This window comes from Vipera berus (genome assembly GCF_964194415.1).
Source record: "Vipera berus genome assembly, chromosome: Z".
Classification (NCBI taxonomy): Eukaryota; Metazoa; Chordata; class Lepidosauria; order Squamata; family Viperidae; genus Vipera; species Vipera berus.
Genome location: NC_138205.1, coordinates 115,953,459 through 115,975,574, shown reverse-complemented (window position 1 = coordinate 115,975,574; position 22,116 = coordinate 115,953,459). Strand labels below are relative to the sequence as shown.

At 39.2% G+C, this 22,116-nt stretch overlaps 1 protein-coding gene across 5 annotated transcripts in view; it reads left to right on the top strand.

Annotated features, from left to right (window-relative positions):
* PARD3 (par-3 family cell polarity regulator) overlaps nt 1-22,116 on the top strand; it is a 663,866-nt gene that overhangs the window by 242,720 nt on the left and 399,030 nt on the right. For all 5 annotated transcript variants that reach the window (XM_081345247.1, XM_081345245.1, XM_081345244.1 and 2 more), the window contains exon 3: nt 3,272-3,440. In XM_081345247.1, the coding sequence (XP_081201373.1) occupies nt 3,272-3,440 (169 nt within the window). The remainder of the gene's footprint in view (nt 1-3,271; nt 3,441-22,116) is intronic.

Here is a 22,116-nt window from a genome sequence, read left to right as displayed (position 1 = left end):
TAAATCTGCACATCCTGTCTTCTGACATTTATATATACATCATGAACTTCTGTAACAAGAACACTTATGCTGAAATATAAAAGTTTTCTTGTTTGCATATATTGAATATTTGGACATCAAATATTCAAAGGTTATATCTGCCTAGTTTGCTGGCAAGATCTCAGCTATGAGCAGTTAATATAAGACCGTGATTTAAAGAATATTTCTTTTTGCTTAGGCACTATCTGTAATTCTGCATGTGTAGTGTCTTTCTTATATTATTACAGCAGTCATAAAGTGTTAAAGCCAAATCTATAATTTGTCACAGATTTTAGGAATTGCCAGCTATCTAGTATGGCAACATTTTCCTGCTTTATGTTGTGTAGTAGGAAGAACACATTCAAAGGGCTTACATCATGGTACAATTAAACTACAGCTACAGGAATTTATCGTTATTTGTTTGTTTATTCACTTATTTTGCTTTGCTTTGCTTGTGTGCTACCCATTTCTGAGCCTCTGGGTGGCTAACAGTGTCAACATACAGTATAATGAAATTACCCCCAATTATGCTATAGTTTTAGGAATGTATGCTTTTATTAGTGTTGTTCCTTATGCTTTTTTGTATAAAGTCTGATCTCATACAAAGGAAGAAATGTCTTTCATGGGAATTGGTTAATGAGCTGATATTTTCAGGCTGCATTAAAATACTGTTATAGATATTTGGTCGCACTTTTGTTGTGGATTAGGTTCACAGCTTTCAGTGCAAAGCCAACCGCCACCTCTACTACCATCTGGCTTTACACTTTTTGGATAAAATACCACAGTGCAAATTTATATGCAAGCTTATAGCACCATGTTTGCTGAGAAATCTAATATCTCTTAACTCCTAACATTCTGGGAGAAACTCTGTATTGAGAAAGTTGAACTAGAATATCTATAAAGTCCTCCACTGATTAGTGTCTCTTCCTGGAATAGTTGTGAGATTGAGTTGTGACATAGACAAATAGACATTTTGTGACTATAATTTCTTGATGGTATAGTCGCTTCTGCTCTATATGAAGCAATCTGGGAACCATGTACCAGAAGGGTTGCTTGGTATAATAAGCTAACATTCTCAGTCAGCTTACTGTTTGGCATGAATACAGCCAATAGCTCAGGTTATATTTTACTTATGCTAGCATTTTGAAGAATGCAGTTACTAAACGGCATACATATAATTCAGATGAATATGGGATAAGGCACTTAAATATTTAGTGATTTATAGAAGTAGTCCTTGATAAATGATGATAATTGGACCTGGAAAATTCTTCTCCTAAGCGATGTGGTCTTAAAGGATAACATCACATGACTGCCAATTTAGGACATCAATTCCAGTCCTGCACAGTTGTTAAGCATGAAATCATGTGATTGCCATTTGCAACCTCTTGCTGGCTTCCCCTTTGTCTTTCTTTTCAGAATCCAGCAGTGATATTAACTTTGAGGAACCATTGTATAGCACTATTGTATCTTCAAATAGGTATTGAACAAATGATTATTAATTGAGGATTATCTGTACATAGCTTATATTATATAAGAGCCTTGGTGGAGCAGTGGACTAATGCCTCCTTAAGTAACACCATCTGCCTGCAATTAGTGCAGGTTCGCATCCCACCAGGCTCAAGGTTGACTCAGCCTTCCATCCTTCCGAGGTAGGTAAAATGAGGACCCAGATTGTTGGGGGCAATTAAGCTGACTTTGTAATAATGCCGCTGGGGTGTGTGTGAAAGCCCTAATAAGCAGGCATATACATAGCATGAAGGCTACTGCTAAGCTTGTAAGCCGCCCTGAGTCTTTGGAGAAGGGCGGGATATAAATGGAATTAAAATAAATAAAATAAAAAAAATATTACATAGCTTGCAAGCCATGTCCTCCTAAGCTTCCAGAATCAAAAGAGTAGAAGAGGAAGTTAGGTCTTCTAGTCTAATGTTCTGTTCAGGGCAGGAATCCTCTTATCACAGATAAAGGGTTGTCCAGATTTTGCTTGAAAAACTCCAGTGATCTCCAGTGATGGATCCCAGCACTGTGACAATACTTGCAGCCTCTTTTCTGTATCTTTGTTGAGAAGCCACCTTTTGATCACTTTTCAGTAAGTTCTAATTCTAAGTGGATCCATTCCTGAAAATGTTTATTATTTATTCATTTCTGAACCTATGTAGGAGATGATGATTGTATCAAAAGCAACTGATAATGAGCCCCTGGTCAGTGTCAGGAGCAGAAGCTGGGGAGAAGGAAAGGTAGAATTAATGAAGTTGTAAATCTTTGGATTGGGTAACTGAAAAGCCCAAGGATTTTTTCTGGAGAAAGTGAACCATAAAGACCTACGTTTATTTTTAGCAGGAAATTCAGATGCCACAAAAGAATTGAATATATATGTCAATATCCACCTTTATTGCTGAGTGTAGGAGAAGCAGTACATTGCTCAATTTAATTGAATATGCTGAACACACATGCATAACACATTTTACATTTAAAAATCAACACAGTTAAGGTGCAGTTCTATATGCATTTTCCTGCAAATTAGCCCCAGTGAGTTCAGTGGGATTTATTATTAAATAGGCAAATTAGGATTGTACTGTAAGTATTCCATTTGGTATTGAATGGTGTTGCTTGTATTTCAACTTTGTCTCCTCTTCAGAAAACGTGAGTGGCAGAAACTGTTTTTAAAAAATGTCTATAACATTTTTGCTTCTTAAATGTATAAGCTATTTCAGTTATCATATTTAACATCTGATGGCTTAAGAATATAAACAAGTATTTGAATTGAAAAGACCTCCCATATCAAATCTGGCAAGACATTTTAATCTTTTTGTGTCTGATTTCTAGTTAAATAACTATTTTCTCACACACAGAATAGTAATATAGTACACTCAACAACATAGTCAATAGTTGTAAAAATACTAGAAAAATCTAAACAACAGCATTCTATATGTAGCGAAGGATGAGTCTTGTTTAAAACGAGAGTAACCGGGTTTTATTTTTTAATTTTTAAAATGTGCTATAAAGGACTTGGTAAGTGCGCAGGGGGAACGATTGTCCTGTGACTTCAGATTATTCACTTTGCACAGCCATCAAGAATTCTAATGAAGAAGTTTCACATGACTGAGCAGGAGCAATGTGGTTCTGTAGTGCACATTCTTATGCAATTTATCAGTCCTATTAATAAAATATCCTTCGTTGCTTGATGTAGCTGATAATGATGATGGAGTTGTAGTATCACTCTCTTTCTAATTACAAATTAATTTGTTGTTTGTAGCTTGTGGCTATATTTGATGAGCAAGAGCCAAACCATGGAGGAGATGGCACCAGTGCCAGTTCTACAGGCACACAGAGTCCTGAGATATTTGGTAGTGAACTGGGCACAACTACAGCATCTTACGAAGCAGCAAGTGAAATTGAAGTCACACCTTCAGTTCTTCGTACAAGTAAGTGAAATCTCTCCAGGTCTTTGCACATTTTGTCTTCATTTACTAAGATGCCAAGTTCTGTTACTCTCTCTGCTGCTGGGGAGATGATTCATTATGTGTCTTTATCATAAGCCAATTAAAATGCAGAAATAGACTAAATGTTGAAAATGGCCAAGTAAAAAGCTTGGACCATTTTTCTTTGCTTTTAATAATGTTGCTGAATTCTTTAACAAAAATAAACTTGTAAAAGTGAAGGAAAATCCTGCTTTTAATAATGTTGCTGAATTCTTTAACAAAAATAAACTTGTAAAAGTGAAGGAAAATCCTGTTCTCAGTTCAATTAAAGGACTAAGGGTAGTTCTGTTGCTAAGTGAGACATTTCTTAAGTGGATTTAGCCCCTTTTTTACCACTTTCTGGCCACAGCTGTGGAGTGAATTCACTGTAGTTGTTCAGTTAGGAACATAGCTGTTAAATGAGTCTGGCTTCCCCAGATGGATTTTTAATTTTTTTTTAATTATAATTTTAATCCCATTTATATCCCGCCCTTCTCCGAAGACTCAGGGCGGCTTACAATTTAAAGCACAAATCAATGTGCTTAGCAATTTTACTTGTCATAAGGTGATCACGTGACCCTGGAAGAGTCATATGAATCAGTTGCCAAGAGTTCAAATCTTGACCACATGACCACAGGGATGCTGCAATGATTGTGTGAAAAAATAGTTATAAGTCACCCTTTTTTAGTGCCATTGTAACTTTGAATGGACATTAAACAAATGGTTCTAAGTCGAGGACCACCTGTACATTGGGAATAGTTCCTTTGGTTTTGAACTCCAAAGAATTGTGCAGGGCTGTTTCCAAAAATCTAAGCAGAAATGTGTGCATTTGAAAAGAAAAAAAAGGGCATGGATGGATGATTAACTAGATACAGGGGGAAATGTCCTAAATTGCATATTAAGGAAAAGAGTTTACAAAAATGTTTGCTTAACAACCTTCATTCAGGGACTGAACTTACGTCAGCACTAAATGGGGTGGTCCTTACAAATAGTCCTCAAGATTCTGGCCATTACAGCATCCTGTGGTCCTGTGATTGCCATTTGTGACTTTATTATAAGCAAAGTCAGTGTAGAAGCCATAAAGAAATTACAAATGCATGACATTATTGCTTAGCGATCCATGGCGATTTACTTAATAACGGCAACTGTAAGAGCTGGACTTTCTATTGCAGACATGTCAAACACAAGGCCCAGGGGCCGGATCCGGCCCACGAAGTTATTTCATGCGCCCCGCGAAGCCATCCTGGAAACAGTGAGGGAACGGCCCCCACTGCCTTGGCCCTGGCCCAGAGACCCTCCTTCTGCCAGAGACCCTCAGATCTGTCCCACTCCTGCCCAGGCCCCCATAGGCACCCTTGATGCGAACAAATGTAGAGCTGGCCACGCCCACCCAGTAGGCCACGCCCACCCTGGCCATACCCACTCAGCCCCTTGAGGGCAACCACAATGGTGATGCGGCCCTCAATGAAATTGAGTTTGACACCCCTGTTCTATTGCTAAGTGGCCAGGCAAGTGACATTGGCCACAGAAATTCCAATCCCAATTGTAAGTTGCCTGAGGACACTATAATTAGCCACTTGGGTATAAAAATATGTATATTGCTACAGATGCAGGAGAAAATACAGATTATCTAATATACTTATTTTAAAAATGTAAATTGATGTGGAGTTAGAAAGAATGAGAAACTGAGGGGAAAAAACAGTACTGACAGACTCATCCATTCTTATTTGAGTTTTATATCTACAGTTCCGAAATAACCAAGCAAGAAACATTTACAACTAATGTTGCTTGTTTGTAATTCTGGAATTGCACTTTTGACCTGAAGAATAAAGACAAAAAAGATGAAAACATCTTTCTTTAAAATAATACGTGCTTTGTGTTGTACCATTGGTGTGAAGGCTACAGTGTCCTTTCTTTCTATAGTCTCCCTCTCTTTCCTCCTCTTTTTCTTCATTCTTTCTTTATTACTTTCTAGCTGTACATTATCTGCTGATGTATATAACATTTCCAGTTAACTACTTTTTGTTGCCAACAGAATAACAAAGTTGGAAGGGACTTTGGAGGTCTTCTAGTCCAACCCACTGCTCAAGCAGGAAACCCTGTATAAGAAGTCCTCGGCTTAAGATCACGATTGAGCCCAAAATTTCTCTTGCTAAATGAGACTTTGTTAAGTGACGTTTGACCTATTTTACGACCTTTCTTGCCTCAGTTGTTAAGTGAATCCCTGCAGTTACTATTAAGTTAGTTTACACGGTTGGTAAATGAAGCTGGTTTCCCCATTGACTTTGCTGGTCAGAAGGTTGTAAAAGGGGATCACGTGACCTTGGGGCACCACAACTGTTATAAAAACGAGTCAGTTACCAAATGTTTGAATTTTGATCATGTGACCATGGAAATGCTGCAATGGTTGTATGTGTGAAAAAAGGGCCATAACTCACTTTTTTCAGTATCATTGTAACTCTGAATGGTCACTAAATGAAATGTTGTAAGTCAAGGACTACCTGTACCATTTCAAGTGTAGGATCAGGAGGAACACCTCCTCTATGCCTTTCCAGTTTATTCTTCCTATGTGAACATGCTATAGTCAAAGAGAATGCAAGGGCATTTCACTATAAACATTATTATAACCAGAGCTGCTATTGAAAATAGTGGCCTGCCCTATTGCAGAATATATTTCATTGTTCAGATGTCATGCTGATGATAGACGCAGGGAAACAAGCTTTGTCTTTATTTCACAACATGTTAGGAGTTGGCCAAAGGCAAAACAAAGACTTGAAGTGTCATTCTGGATGTCATCCTATGTTTCTGAATTTCTATTACTTTTTTCTGCCCAACCTTTCCTCGTTTCTTTTTCCTATATTTATAAAGTAGAGTAATATATCTTGGTGTTATGGGTTTCGCTCTTGTATGCTCATTTTTCTTGAGGCTTTCTGAAACTTAGCAGGTGATCGGAGTCTGACATTCTGTTATGGAATAATCTTGTCAGCTCAGAAGCCTTCACAGCTTATCATGTGGGAGCAAGTTGAGTTGACAAATTCCCTGTGAGCCAGTGAGGTGAGAAAGTGAAATCAATTATTAGATCCCCATCGCCCTCCAGAGATACCATAGGATGAGCGAATGAGAAAGGATGGAGCTTTCTGTGCCCTGTTTTCAGCTCTGTAAAGAATTTCATAGGATGTAACTTCCTTTTCTAGTACTAAACGTGCAGATATACACACATGCTCTTTATTACCTTTTCCAGCAGGAAAATTAAAGAAAGGTTAGGTTAAATACAGGTAGTCCTCAACCTATGACCACAATTGATTCCAAAATTTCTGTTAAGTGAATTTTGCCCATTTTACAATCTTTCTTGCCAAGCCTGTAAAGTGAATCATTGCAGTTAAGTTAGTAACACAGTTGTCAAGTGAATCTGGCTTCTGAGTTGACTTTGACTTGATGTCGCAAAAGGTGATCACATGATCCGGGGACACTGCAACCGTCGTAAATATGAGTCAGTAGCCAACCGTCGTAAATATGAGTCAGTAGCCAAGCGTCTGAATTTTCATCACATGATCATAAGTTTGAAAAACAGTCATAAGTCACTTTTTTCAATGCCATTGTAACTTTGAATGGTCACCACATGGACTGTTCTAGGTCAAGGAGGAACCTGTGTGCCTTTAAGGCCTACATGTGCTCTTCAAGGTCAGTGCTAAGGCCATTCTCTAGGTCTTGCCTATAGAAGGAGTTTAGAGAAAAATCAAAGTTGCTTTAATGTGCTTGACACGTTATAGAAGTTTGATTTGATTGCTTTCATTTTGTCACAGTAAAGATATGTTTGTAGGCAGTTTCTCTTTGCAGCACTGAGTGAATTGATGCATTTTTTTTCCAAGAGCTGGAACTTGTTTTTTTTCTGATGTTAGCAGATCATTGGTGGTAGTACCACTAGATTTCCTTAGCCATGATACTCTCCTGTGTTTGAACTTCAACTCCCAGAATTCCACAATCTTTGTGGCCATTGCTAAATAATAATGTTTGTGTGTGTAGCAGGATGGAGAAAGTTTTTCTAAATTACTGCCTTAAAATGTTACAGGTGTATGTCTTCATCTTCTATAGCTATTTTCCAAATTGGGCTGCCTGCTTAAAATCATATGTTGGAAAAATGCAAGGTGGTGCATTTGCATGATATGAATGCTTAGAGAAAAAGCGTGTGAAATATTTTGGCAAGTTACCCTGGTAAATCAAAGGCAATGTTTTGTTGTACCACTTAAAATAATTCCTTTCTGTGAGAACAGCCTTTTGTTCTTCGGGATGCTCTACCATAGTGATAATTGAAACAGTGCTACAGAAAACTGACTTTGAAATACCTGATTGAAATCTACTTTGAATATGGGAACAATATCCTTGTTGAATTTCCTTTTTTGACTTAGGAAGCATGGCACCCAAGTGGCATTGTCCATATTTCAAATAAACACCTTCATATATTCTGTTCAGCTCATAAAAACACATCTAGTATCAGGGTAGTTTCAGATTCTGATTATTACATGTTGGCAGGATCATATATCTATTAATTAGATTGGAGATGGGATGCAAAATTGCTGTAATTATTGTAATTTTCCAGCTAATTGTAGGGTTGGCGGTGAATATTTTCCTTCCGCAAAGCGAAAAACACTATTCCATTTGAAATTGTTTGGTGGTAATTGTAGGTACTTCTCTCTCTTCTTTAGTGTTTTTATAATTTTATTATTTTTTTCCTTGAAGATGCCTTTTCTAAATATTGAATGGGTTATTTTATTGACCGAAGGAGCTCAGGAGGTAAAACTTACATTTTATCCTGCTGTTCACACTCATCGGCAAGGTAGTGGTGCAAGCTCTGTTCGGCTGCACTGTCTAAGCATATTAGGTGAAGGTTGAATGAGTTGCTGAGATTTTCATCTTCTTTTGTTCAGGTTGCCATGTTACTCTTTCTCTTATTTTATTTTTATTTTTCCTTTTGCATTTGTGTATAAATTGAACTACCTTCCCTAGAAAGAGACAGTTAGATAGATCAGCTCCAGCTGAGAAAGTAATATGCATCTGGAATTGTACTCCCCCCTCCCCCCTTGTGCAAATATATAAGCCTACATTTGATGCAGTGTAGAGAATGCAGAATTCGATCTTTGCAATGGAGCAGGATTAATGCTGGGCAACCAAGTCTTTGTGATCTCCAGTAATGAAACCACACAAAGCATGTTGTATATTTGCTTAATGTATGATGTGCAGAACATAACCATTTTCCTTCCCGTTTTCCACTGAGGTTTCTATTTGGTGGTGGCGGATGCTGTTGTTATTTCCTTTGTTGAACTTTTTTCTGCAGCATTTTGTTTTGGAAGATCCAGAGTTTCCCCCACCCCCAAGTCTGCTACATCTGCTTTTTTGAGGGGGAGGGGGAAAGACGATAATGGATTTCTGTATGCTTTAGAGAGCTGAGAAACTTGCTGTAGAAGATGGGCTGTGGAACTGAAGTTTATTCCCTGCTGAAATACATCATCTGCAGGCGCAGGTGAAAATTGCCAAAACTAATGAGCAATTTGGTAGATAAGATGGCTTGTCACTCTGTGACAGTGGAGCCACAGTTGCACTGTCTGTGAACCAATTTGTTTATTTTTGAGGATGGCTATTAAATACATAAGTATAATTCTAGTTCCCTTGCCATCACAAAGCCACCAGCTTTTATATAATTATGTAGACTAACTTTTTAAATATATAGAATAATTTAGGGTTATATATTCTAATTTTCTATTAATTATGGGTCAGAGATGACTATTCTGAAAAAGATTTCTGTTTACAGTTGAATTCATTGGGGGTGGTGTGGTGGGTGGTTACCTAGGATAAATACAGATCCAATCCCATATTTATAACAAACGTAGCTGTTGCCCCACTTCAGAGACACTGAATGGATTAAATGACAAATGAATTTTCTTAAGTAAAGGTCCAGTCAATTCGCATAATTTGAGGATGAAAGCATTAGGGCAACATGTTCTTTCTTTTCTTCAAGGAAATCTTGAATTAGAATGTTCATTAGTTTATTTAGAATTCTAGAGCAACAGCATTTCATTGAAATATGATGTCACCTTTTCTCCAAGAACAGACCTTCACAATATTCCCATTTTAGAATGTTCTCAGGACTAACCAATGAAACGGGTTAAGTTGAGGTGTCCCCAACTCAGCAGGGAGTTGAACCTGGTTCTACACAGGCTAATAAACACTGTAATCAGTATTCCTCTCTTTTCATGCTCAGTCATTCTATGCACCGGCCTTGATTGACACTGTGATCTGGAGAAGAAAGAAGAAAAGAAAAATGCTAGAAGGAGGGCATTTTCACTGACTTCCCATTCTTTTCACCCTCTGGCATATTGGTGTACAAAAATTCTTCCTTGACAGAAAAGCAGGATAAGGCAATCCAAGTTACACAAAGTTCTTGCCCCAGAGAGTAGCTGAGCTGTCTAAGTGAAGAAGTTCAAAAAATTCATCCAAATTAAAACAGCCCTGACAAAAGTGTTCCTGCTTGAATAAACACAGCAAAGGGACACTTGATCTTTTTTCCAGCTAATTGTTTGCTGTGTTGAACTATTTTACCAAGTTTCTTCTCATTTCCAGCTTGATTCTGCTTTTCTGTAACTTAAACTCATTATTGTATGGTCTGGACCATACAATAGAGAACAGATTGGGGCCTTCCTCTGGCCAAGAAATCCTTCCTGTTGGTTGTCTGTTCTTCAGATCCAAACCTATTCAGATCCTTCAAACACTGTAAGCTTCTGCTTGTTTCCACACATCAGTTGTTGACTTCTTTACATTTTCATTGGGCTTCTATTAGCCTTAAGAAATCTTGACCAGTCACTAGCAGGATGGAATTACTGCAGACTTTCTCTATTTTTCCATTAGAAGTTGCATGCAAAAACATAATTCCAGTTTATGTGACTTGGATGGTCATGAGAATCTGCAGTGAGACATTTGCCTGAGCCAATTGTCTCAAACCAGTTGGGAGCGGGGGGGGGGGGGAGTGAGAGGAAGAGGTAGACCACCCACAGCAAGCTGTTTTTGTTGTTTTGCTCCAATGCACAGATGTCATTCCCTTGAGACTAGGAGCATCAAGTAGGTGGAGCAGGAAAGATTTCATCTGTGGTTCCACCCTGTGGTGCTGTCTAATCAACGAAGAGTTGAAGCAGATAACAAACCAAGACTCGAGCACAGCTGTTTCTTTTCCCTGAGCTATCTGGGGAACCATCAGTGCAAACCTTCCATTCAAAATGACATCTACCTTCCCAAAAGTAACAGAGGAGGGAAAAAAGTTCCTTTCACATATATAAATTTGTTGTGAAAGGTTCCTGAAAATTCACCCTTCTCCTCATTGTCTCCATAAATCCATTTTTTTCTATAAAATTCAATCAGTCTTATTTTATGGTTTCTATTGTTTGTTAGCCAGCAGTGTGGATTTCTGCTTTTCTATATTGTGAATAATTTTGTCAGCACCAAAGCGTGGCAGATAAAACCTCTTCCTTCCCTCGATAAGGATCACTTTGTTTATCTGTCCAGACTGTATTTACTTTTCATTTCCTTTTAATGTGAGAAATTGCTTTGTAGTCTCTGTTTGAAATTTCATTCTCCCAGCTGGAGAAATGCTTTGTAAGGTCAGACTTCCCAGCCTTCTCCTACAGATATGTTGACGTATAATACCCAGAATGCCTGGTTGGTGGAAATGTCGGAAGTTCTTTTACATCTTGAAAGCACCAGATTTGCTCCAGGTGATAATACATTATTTATTTTGTAAGAGAAAATAGAATCCCAAATATATATGCCATGGATGGGGGATTCAGTTGTGCAATCATGATTGCCAATTTGATTTTTTTAAATTACTTCCCATGGGCATTCCTCTGTTGAAATTCAGAACCCAAGGGTGGCCCATTTGGAACTGGCCGCATAAGTGGTGGGTGAGCGCACTCGCATGCACAGCTCTACTTGCACAAGCATAGGCACTCCCGTTTGCATGCAAATGCATGAGAGCAAGTGTGAGTGCCTGCTGCTTGCACAAGTGGAACTGTGCACAGAAGCAGGTACGCCTGCTGCTTGTGCAGCCCACAACCACCCCCTCTTCCCCTGCCGCTGCCACCACTGACGCTACCAGTCTGCAATGCCAGAAAGTTTGGGGACCTCTGCACTGTGCAACTAGAGGGAGAGGAGACTTTTTAAAATTTAAATTTGAACTTTGATTCTGTTATAGATGCATAAGGTTTACATCTTACATTCTGTAGTTCCTGAGGTTCCCTTAACAGTTGTTCTGTTTCTCACAGTAGAGCTGGTTTATCAATAGTCGTGCTCTAGAATCACTCTCTGAATGCTTTCTACATTCACGACTGCTTGGGGAGAAGATTGACAATTAGTAAGTTGTTGGCTGGAGGATGTCAAGGGAAACAGGGATAATTTATCAGAACAAAAGCTTCTCGCTAATGTACAATATATCCAAATAAGGAGCATGGTGGCTCATGAGATTAGAATGCTGAGCTGATGTTTGGCAGGTCTTCATTCAAGAGCCATTGCTGTCCGGGGACGGAGTGAGCTCCCATCACCCAGCAGTTCAAGGACCGTGAGTAGATCAGTGAGTACCACTTTGGAGGGCAACTTCATGGGGACACAAAAGGAGCCCCCAACTGGGCATCTCCCCAGCAAATCCTTCTACCACAGAAGCATTTTGGTTCTTTCAACATGGAAAAAAGTATATCCAAATAGCTGATAGTTCATTTTAAGACTGATGCTTCAACTTCTTTCATTTTATCTTCTCATCTCTTTTTCCTTCTGCATCATATCTTTGGTATACCAAGTTGTGTACCAGGATTGAGTTTCTCTTCCGATATCATGACTATATCAAAACCATTTTCTGGCTGATAAATGAAAATACTATATATCTAATAATGAATGAATTGTTGTATATCACCAGAGTTTCACATGAGAATATAAACACATTAATAGTCTTAACAATAAGTCATGAAACCACTATGCATCTGACATAAGAATGAAATTAACAGTCCTGTTTGAATTAAGCGTTCCCAGTATGGCACAGTAAATACAAACATGTAGTCTTCCAACTTCCAACTACAATTGAGCCCAAAATTTCTGTTGCTAAGTGAGCTTTGCTCCATTTTATGATTTTTCTTGTCACAGTTGTTAAGTGAATCACTGCAGTTGCCAGATTAACACCTGGGTTGATAAGTGAATCTGGCTTTCAAATTGCTTTTGTTTGTCAGAAGGCTGCAAAAGGTGATCCTATAACACTGCCATAAATATGAGTTGGTTGCCAAGCAATCAAATTTTGACATGTTACCATGGAGATGCTACAATAGTAAGTGTAAAAAATGGTCATAAGTCACCTTTTTCAGTGCTGTTGTAACTTCAAATGGTCATTAAACGAATTATTGTAAATTGAGGACTACCTGTGCATAGTTCCTTTGGTCCAACTGTCATAAATATGAATTGGTTGCCAACAATCTGAATTTTGATCAAGTGGCCATCAACAGTTGTTTGAACAATGTTCATAAACCACTTTTTCCAGTGCTGCTATAACTTTGAATGGTCACTAAATGAACTGTTATATTTATTTATTTTTTTTAATTCCATTTATATCCCGCCCTTCTCCGAAGACTCAGGCGGCTTACAAGCTTAGCAGTAGCCTTCATTCTATGTATATGCCTGCTTATTAGGGCTTTCACCCCCCCCCAAGCAGCATTATTACAAAGTCAGCTTATTGCCCCCAACAATCTGGGTCTTGGGTCCCCCAATATGTTGGGGATTACCTGTACATGGAAAATTTCCTTAACATTCTAAAGTGTGATTTCAGCATTCAGTTTCATTTTTGACTTCAAGGTCTGCAGGATGACAAGTCTGTGGTCAGGGCTTTGAAATTGGTCTCCTAGTACAGTGGTCCCCAACCTTTGGGGCTCTGTGTGTGTGTGGGAGGAAATGGTTCTGTGTGAGCTGTGGGCATAGATCAGGGGTGTCAAACTTGCAACGTCACATGACGTGTCACAACGTTTCGTGACTTTTTTTCCATTGCCGGCAATGGGTTGGGCACAGTTTTGGCATGATGCATCCGGCCCGTGGGCCAGCAGTTTGACACCCCTGGCATAGATGCTCACATGTGCAGCTCCATTTGCACAAGCTGTGGGTACTTTCGCACACATGAAGCTCCATTTGTGTGAGTGGTGAGACACTGCTTGCACAAATGGAGTTGTGCACGCCTGCTCACCTGCCACTTAACATAGCTTGGTTCTGAATGGGCTGGGGATCCCTGTCCTAGTAGATCCAGCAAATTTAGAATCTCAATATACCAGGGAGAAAGAACAGAAGTAAGGTCTGGAAAGTTTGCAGTTATGGAACAAAAGTGAGCCTTAGAGAATTCATTTGTTTGCAATTTTGATGAATGTAAGCAGAGCTAGCTTTTTCTTTAAAAAAATTGAGCCTGATTTACTATTACATTGTTCATCATTGAGCTTGATATATGAAATGCATTAAACAATTTTAACTTGTCAGCATGCATGATTTAGCCTTCTATATGTGAAATATATGATTTACTGCCTTGTAGGAGTATCAGAGTAGTATTGCAATATTCTGGATTCACAATTTTACTTTCTGTACCTGAAAATTAGCTTGTTCCCTTTCGTTAATGTTTTGCAGGGTTATTATTTTTTAAATATGAATTTCATATAGCTAAGAAACATATGTGCTCTCGGATAGAGAGGATTGTGTGCTATGTGGCATTAAAGTTGTAAAAATGTCAGTTTACATAACATAAGATCAGTAGCATTGAAATGAGGTGATGTAATTGAAATCTAGATGTATTAAAAGAAGAAAATACATAACATTATAGAGTAATACCAATTTCACCATTTCAGTTATCTTGTCTTTTAAGATAATTTGTCATACAAATTGTATTTTAAATAGTAATATTCTTTAAACATTATACTTGTTTGTTAAACAGCTGCAGGAGTTGAGATAATATAGTTATTTCAGCTTATCATTGAAAAGGAACAACTGAACTGTCTTAATAATTAAGTGAACAACAAATATATATCAGTGCATTAATTGACTGCAGTGCTTCAATTTAGAATTTGCTAGAGATCTTTTTTGCACATTTATTCCTTCAAACATTAATTCTGATTTCAGCAACTCATTCTAACTAAAATTGGTGATATGTTAGTCCAGATTCTTAATGCTTATTTTCAATAGTTTCTTGATATATATCAATAGAAGAAAATGGATTTTAACTGAGTGATATTTTAGTAATACAGAGAAAAAAATACAAGACACAACTACAAGTTAATGGAAAACATGTTCTGAGTTTTGCAGTATCATCATAAATAATGCTTTCTAAACTGTTTAAAATAAGAACATATTTACTGGCAATATCTTAATGGGGGGAGTTTGCATCATATAATTCATGTTTCCTTTATAGCATGGAACTAATCTTGAAGCATGCCTGATATCGTATTGAATGAGGAATGTGTCAGCTAATGTTGCAAGACATTCTATTTATATATTGTATTTATACCCTGTCACAATTGTACAGTTAAAGATAGACTTTGATTTACAACTGTTTGATTAGTGACTGTTTCATTAGTGACCATTTGAAGTTATGATGGACCTGCCTAAAATCTACTTATAACCCAGTTTCAAAGTTCTGACAAGTACCTCTCCCCTGTGGCCATAGGAATTGCATTTTGGATGCTTCATAACAGCTTAATGTCTATGGAGAGTCTCAGTCATAGTTATCCCAAAGTTATCCCAAAGATGCTTTTTCACAAGGCAACTGGATTTTCGTGTTTTTCTTTGAAGACGTTTCACTTGTCATCCAAGAAGCAAAGTTCATATTTTGGACAGAGAGGACCGCTGGTTTTAAAAAGGGGTCCTAAAGGCCATCTAATCAAAACTGAACAGCCTTCTCTCATCATCTATCTCCAGTCTGCAACACAGTCCTTTCAACAGTTCCAAGAAGGCTCCACACCCATTTGCACCACTCAGGTGACCCTGACAACACAGATAATCTCCAGGTAGCACTAACCACTTGCTAAAAGAATGCAAGCTGTCTGCAAGGAGTATAAATCTTCCCATTCCCCACCATCCAGTCAGAGCTGAAGAAGCTTCTTGGATGAAAAGCGAAACATCTTCAAAGAAAAACAAGAAAGTCCAGTTGCCTCCTGAAAAAGCATCTTTGGGATTCATAACAGCTTGTAATTACGGCCCCTTATGTCATCCCACTTCCAGTTTCCAACCGCAAACTCTCCATTGGGTATTATGCACTAGCCCACAGGTCTGCAACCTGCGGCTCCGGAGCCGCATGCGGCTCTTTCAACTGTCTCCTGCGGCTCCCGGTCCTCTGCCATGTGCAGTCCCCCCCAAAAAAAAGTGGGACTAAAAAGGTTCAAAGAATCAATTCAAATATGCAGGGTAGGTGCATATCTCGCCTTGGCTCCACTCTTCAGTCAAACCCTGTTCTGCGCATGCGCGCATGTACGCACATGCACACATATTTTTTGCGGCTTCCAGTTTTTCCTTTTGTGAGGGAACCAGTTCCGAGTGGCTCTTTCACTGTTTCAGGTTGCTGACCCCTGCACTAGCCTAATGACTGCTTCACTTATTTAATGATTGCCGCATTTGCTTAACAGCTGCCACAAAAAAGTTTGTAAAATTAGGCATGACTACCATGACTTATGGACATAATTCTGGACTATGGTTATGGTTATGGTTTTAAGTCAAACACTGTCTGCATTTAGTAAGCTATTATACTTAATTGGAAGGAACTGGTTTTATTGCTAGTTATTTTCTGGGCACAATTCATAACACTAGTTTTAACATTTAACTGGTGTCTCTTGATGGAAGGATATAGAGCTGATTCAATCATCCTACCCAATGAGTATAGAGTTGTATCAGAATGGAAGGAGGTGTCAAGTGTCATACTGCTGAATACCATGCTAAACCTTTTGCTCCTCAACATAATTATAAATTGCATGAAAGAGGCTTTGAAAAATACAATTATCAAATTTTTGGACAAAAAAAAGATGGTGAACATCTTAGACAATAGTATTAAGATTCATGAAAATCTTGACAAGCTAGAACAATGGTCAGAAACTTACAAGTATTTTAGCTGTGACAAATGGAAAGTTCTACATTTGGGTAAGAAAATCAAAGGCATAAGTATCCTGAGCATAGAATGGGGTTGAGTGTGACTATTATTGTTGTGCAGGGTATACAATATACAAAAAAATACTGGTCTTTCTTGGTGGATCACAAGCTTAATATGAGTTGTTCCCCAAAAAGCAATCCTAGATTTCATCAGCGGAAATGTACTGTCAAAATGGACATGTTGTAATTCCTATCTAAAGTTCGTTGTTCAGACTAGACCTAGATTATTGAGTCCACTTCTGGGCATCCCAGTTTAGTGACAACATTGAGAAATTGAAGTATGTTCATATGAAAGCACCCAAGCTGACATAGATGGAAGAAACTTAATAGTTGGAGGCTGGATACATTTAGCTTGGATAAAAAGATGTAGTAGTTGTTATTTATATGGAGAGCTGTGGTGGAAAATTGAGTGGACATTTGTAAAACTTGACAGAAAAAAAGACAATTTAACAAAGGTTAGATTATTCTAGATTATTCTAACTTGATTTAGAAGACACAGTTGAAAATAATGAACTTAAATTACAAAAAAAAATACATTTTATTGGAAATTAAATATAATTTCACAATGACAAGTACTGTTTAACAAGGGAACAATACTGTTCCATAACACAGGAGGTAGTGGTGATTTCTCTTTCACTAGATGTATAAAGATTTGGAAGAGAAAACAATGCTGTTGTGCATTTCTGCATGCACAACAAGTGATATTTCATGACCATGAGGTGCTTTCCAGACTTTACTTTCCAAGATTCCATAAGAATCTGAAGGAGCAGCTTTTTCATTATGAACCTCTCCAGATGTTGCCAGCAGATGCTTTCTAAGATGGCCATTTTTTTAGAATCTCATAAATCTGAGACAAAGAAGAGGGTGATTTATCTGGCCTTCTTCATTTCATGGCCTTTACTCCAAAGCTATGAAAAACGGGAATTGTGGCTTTCTGTTTTCAGAAAAAAAAAATTGCTTTTCTGTCGGGTAATTTATAGGTGCAATTATTGTTTTGATGGGCATTTTAAAAATTATAAGAACAAAACCAGAACCTTCACTCTAATCACTGAATAATCCCTTTTTTTGGTTACATCTTACATCTTTGATTGTATGGTACATAATAATAATAATAATAATAATAATAATAATAATAATAATAATAATAATAATAATAATGATAATGATAATAATAATAATAATAATAATAATAATAATAATAATAATAATAATAATAATAATAATAATAATAATAATAATAATAATAATAAAAACTTCCAGTGTTGGAGCATTCACCACTTCTGGAGGCAGGTTTAAATATTTTTCAGAACAGCTTTAATTTCTAATATGATTATTCAAAAATCAAGAATCAAGAGTTTTATCTCTTTAGTTTTGATCTTGAATTTTGTGAAAAATAGCAAGCAGAGTTGTCAAATCTTAAGCATTGTTCATTTGCAAGCCAGGTGGACTGGAAGTGGTCTTAGCTATTTCTTCATTGAGTGGGATAATAAAAATTTGATAGTCAGTTACAAAATGCATTGGTGAGAAGATTCTCAACCCAAGTGAAGAACTGATGGTCACAGAGAGAAATGGTAAACATAATAATTTTACCACATTTCTGTGTCACCTGTGCTGTTATATTATATCAATATTATTTGAAATGTAGTATCAGATGAATAAATCTATTGCTTTTACAAAAGCGATCTTCCAGATAAATTAGCTTCCTAATTCAATATATCTAAAATGTGTTTAAATATTTATTGCTCTATCTTATCTCTCCCATAAATGAGTGAATATGAATTTAACTTTTGTATATGCTTAATTTCATGCAAGCATTTTAATGTTGTTTGGAATGAATTAATATATAAGAAACATGTAAGTTGAAACTTAAGAAAAATTGTTTAATGCAAATGGATAATTTGCCCGAAACACACATATTTGATGTAGAAATATATTTTTATGATTTGTAGTTAGCCTCGTGAAAAAGATTAGAATTAAAAGAAAAAAGCACCTTTCCAATCAGTATAAATCACTGTCTATTTTTATATTGAATACTTGTTCTGCTTTCTCATTAAATTGTCTCAAAGCCATTATTATTTTAGTAGACAAACACACAACTGGTCTTCAGTACAGTAGGCTTAGAAGTTCCCAATTTGCTTACAGACAAGCCACAAACATCATAAAAGGCCAAGCTTGTCACATACATTTTTCTGTGAATTATTCACTTGAATTCTAATTGGGAGTGTCCGCCTTTGTGACATGAAGAATTGTTTGTCAGCAGCAGTCAAGAAGAAAACAAGGGAGGGTGCCTGGGGGAAGAGACATCCTTGTTATGAGTACATGTCATCCCCTAATAAATAATAATTGCTCTGCTGCAGTTCTTGAATACAAAAACAATGAATAGAAAACTATTAGATATGTAAAAAGCAATGTACTGTAAGAGCCTTTTCTGAACCAGTGGTTAGATTCACATATCTGGCTGAGGAATTTTGGGAGTTGAAGTCCACAGGTTTTAAAGTTGCCAAGTTTGGAGATCCCTGCTCTAAAGGCAGATTCATAGTGCATGAAACTGTAGGTTAAGCCATCTATCTCTGTTCACAAATGGTAGTAAAAGCTAAAGGTCACTTCTGAAATTCATTGGTTTTTCTCATGTACCTCATGAGTCACAGATAATTAGAGTACATCTTTTTAATGTTATAATTTTGTGAGTACCGTATTTTCCGGTGTATAAGACGACTGGGCGTATAAGACGACCCCCCCAACGTTTGAGATGATTTTCAAGATTTTTCGCCTTATACGCTGGAAAATCAGCGAGCCCTGGAAGGCCCGCCCTCCCCTCTCACTGTGGAGGAAGCAGGGCAGGCTGGCGTCTGGAGGGAGCCGGCAGGGAAGTCCTGCACACGCACGCGCTCCCCAGCTCCTAAGGAGTCCTTGGGGAGTCATGGCAGGCACCTCACGCTCTTCCCTCTTGAGGCAGCATCGGCGGAGCTGGCCGGTGTCGGGCGGGAGCTGGCAGGGCAGTCCTGCGCACGTGCGCGCTCCCCGGCTGTTAAGGAGCACTTAACCGCTGATGCTGCTTCAAGAGGGAAGAGTGTGAGGCGCCTGCCATGGCTCCCCGAGGACTCCTTAGGAGCCGGGGAGCACGCGCGTGCACAGGACTGCCCTGCCGGCTCCCGCCAGACGCCAGCCTGCCCTGCTTCCTGCACAGTGAGAGGGGAGGGCGGGCCTTCCTGGGCTCGCTGACTTGCAGCCAAGCCGGAGCCGAAAGGGGCTTTTCCTTCCACCCACCCTTTGGAATAGACGCAAGAGCTCCCGGGGTCTGGCATTTGCAAGGGGGAGGGGAAGGCGCTGAGAGGCTCTTGGGGGTGGGAAGGGAGAGTCACGTTGGAGGGGGGACTGGACTAAGGAGGCTTGAAGTTGCTTTGCAAGAACGGGGGCGCTCGATTGATTTATGTACTATTTTCCGGTGTATAAGACGACTGGGCGTATAAGACGACCTCCCAACTTTTGAGATGATTTTCATGGGTTAAAAAGTCGTCTTATACACCGGAAAATACGGTACCATTGTGGGTCATGATGTTCAGGATACAAGGGAATTCTTTTAACTAAAAAAGCTAGAAACCAAGCTCTCTTGAATACAGATACTGTATATACTTGAGTATAAGCCGACTCGAGTATAAGCCGAGACCCCCAATTTCACCCCCAAATACTGGAAAAAGTTGTTGACTCGAGTATAAGCCGATCCGCCGTTCTGCAAGCCTCTGCCGCCAGCAGAGGCTCGATCCGCCATTTTGCAAGCCTGAATACACAGGAATACCCTGTGTGGCCACGGCTCTCGGGGAAGCCCTGGCTGTCCGCTTCCTCGCTCCACGCTGCCATTCGGGGCCCGCGCGTTCTCCCCGGGCAAATCTCGGCGCCCAGCAGGCAAGGAAACACGCCCGCTCCAGTCGCCCCCCCTTCCCTCAGGAGACGCGAAGCAAGTGACCGCCCGGAGCTTACCGAGGACTTGCTTTGGTGCTTCCAGGATCGCGCGCACCTCTCCCAAGCCGCCGCCATCCGGAGACCTGCCGAAGTTTGGGGAGGTTTGGGGAGGTGCGCGCGCACCTCCCCAAACCTCCCCAAACGTCGGCAGGTCTCCGGACCTCTGCGCCCTGCCTGCCTGCTTCTTTCCGCAGCGTAAAGAAGCAGGCAGGCAGGGCGCGGAGGAACGGAGACCTGCCGACGTTTGGGGAGGTTTGGGCGCCTCCCGAAACCTCCCCAAACGTCGCCGGGTCTCCGTTCCTCCGCGCCCTGCCTGCCTGCTTCTTTCCGCTGCGGAAAGAAGCAGGCAGGCAGGGCGCGGAGGTCCGGAGACCTGCCGACGTTTGGGGAGGTTTGGGGAGGTGCGCGCGCACCTCCCCAAACCTCCCCAAACTTCGGCAGTTCTCCGGACGGCGGTGGCTTGGGAGAGGTGCGCGCGATCCCGGAAGCACCAAAGCCTCGGCCGCACACAAGTCCTCGGTAAGTTTTTTTGTTGACTGGAGTATAAGCCGAAGTGGAATTTTTCAGCCCAAAAAGTGGGCTGAAAAATTCGGCTTATACTCAAGTATATACGGTAGTTCTCCACTTAAAACTATTTGTTTATCAAACATTCGAAGTTACAGTGGCACTGAAAACTGGTTCACATACTTAACAACCGTTGTTGCATATCCAGTGTTACATGATCAAAATTCAAGCATGTATTTATGATAGTTGCAATGTCCTGGGATCAGGTGATTGTCATTTGCAAACTTCCCAGTTGGCTTCCCACAAGCAAAGTCAGTGGAGAAAGGTGGATCACTTAACAACTGCATGATTCACTTAATGACTGCAGGGATTCGCTTAACAATTGTGGCAAAATATAAAATTACACACAACTCACTTAGCAACGGAATTTCTGGTCCCATTATGATAGTTGAGGACTATGTGTATCAGATTTGTGTACACTCCACAAATTGTGGATAGGGAAAATCTGTATTCCATTCTGTTCGCTTTGACAAGACTTTCCAGAAAAGCCTGTTGATAGCAGATATCCAAACTAAGCACTAGTTTCTGACAACAGGTGCTTACAAATAGTACTTCTAGCTTTCTGACTGCTTTGGGCCTAGTTTCTACATTTAATAGAGCTTAGGACTGCCCCTGACCTTCGCTCATTCCGCCGGGACCTGAAGACCTGGCTCTTCGAGCTTTCTGGCCTGGACTGAGAGTATTAACTGGGGTTTTAATTGTATTTTAGTTGTAATTGGGGTTTTTAGTTCAAGGTTAGTGTAATCATTTTAATTGTTTTTAATTTTTGTAACTTGTTGTATTGTTTTTTAAAAAAACCTTGTGAACCGCCCTGAGTCCTACGGGAGAAGGGCAGTATATAAGTCTAATAAAATAAAATAAATAAATAATATGCTTTCTCATATTTATTAACTATTTTACCAGTTACAACAATAAGTAGTGCTTACAT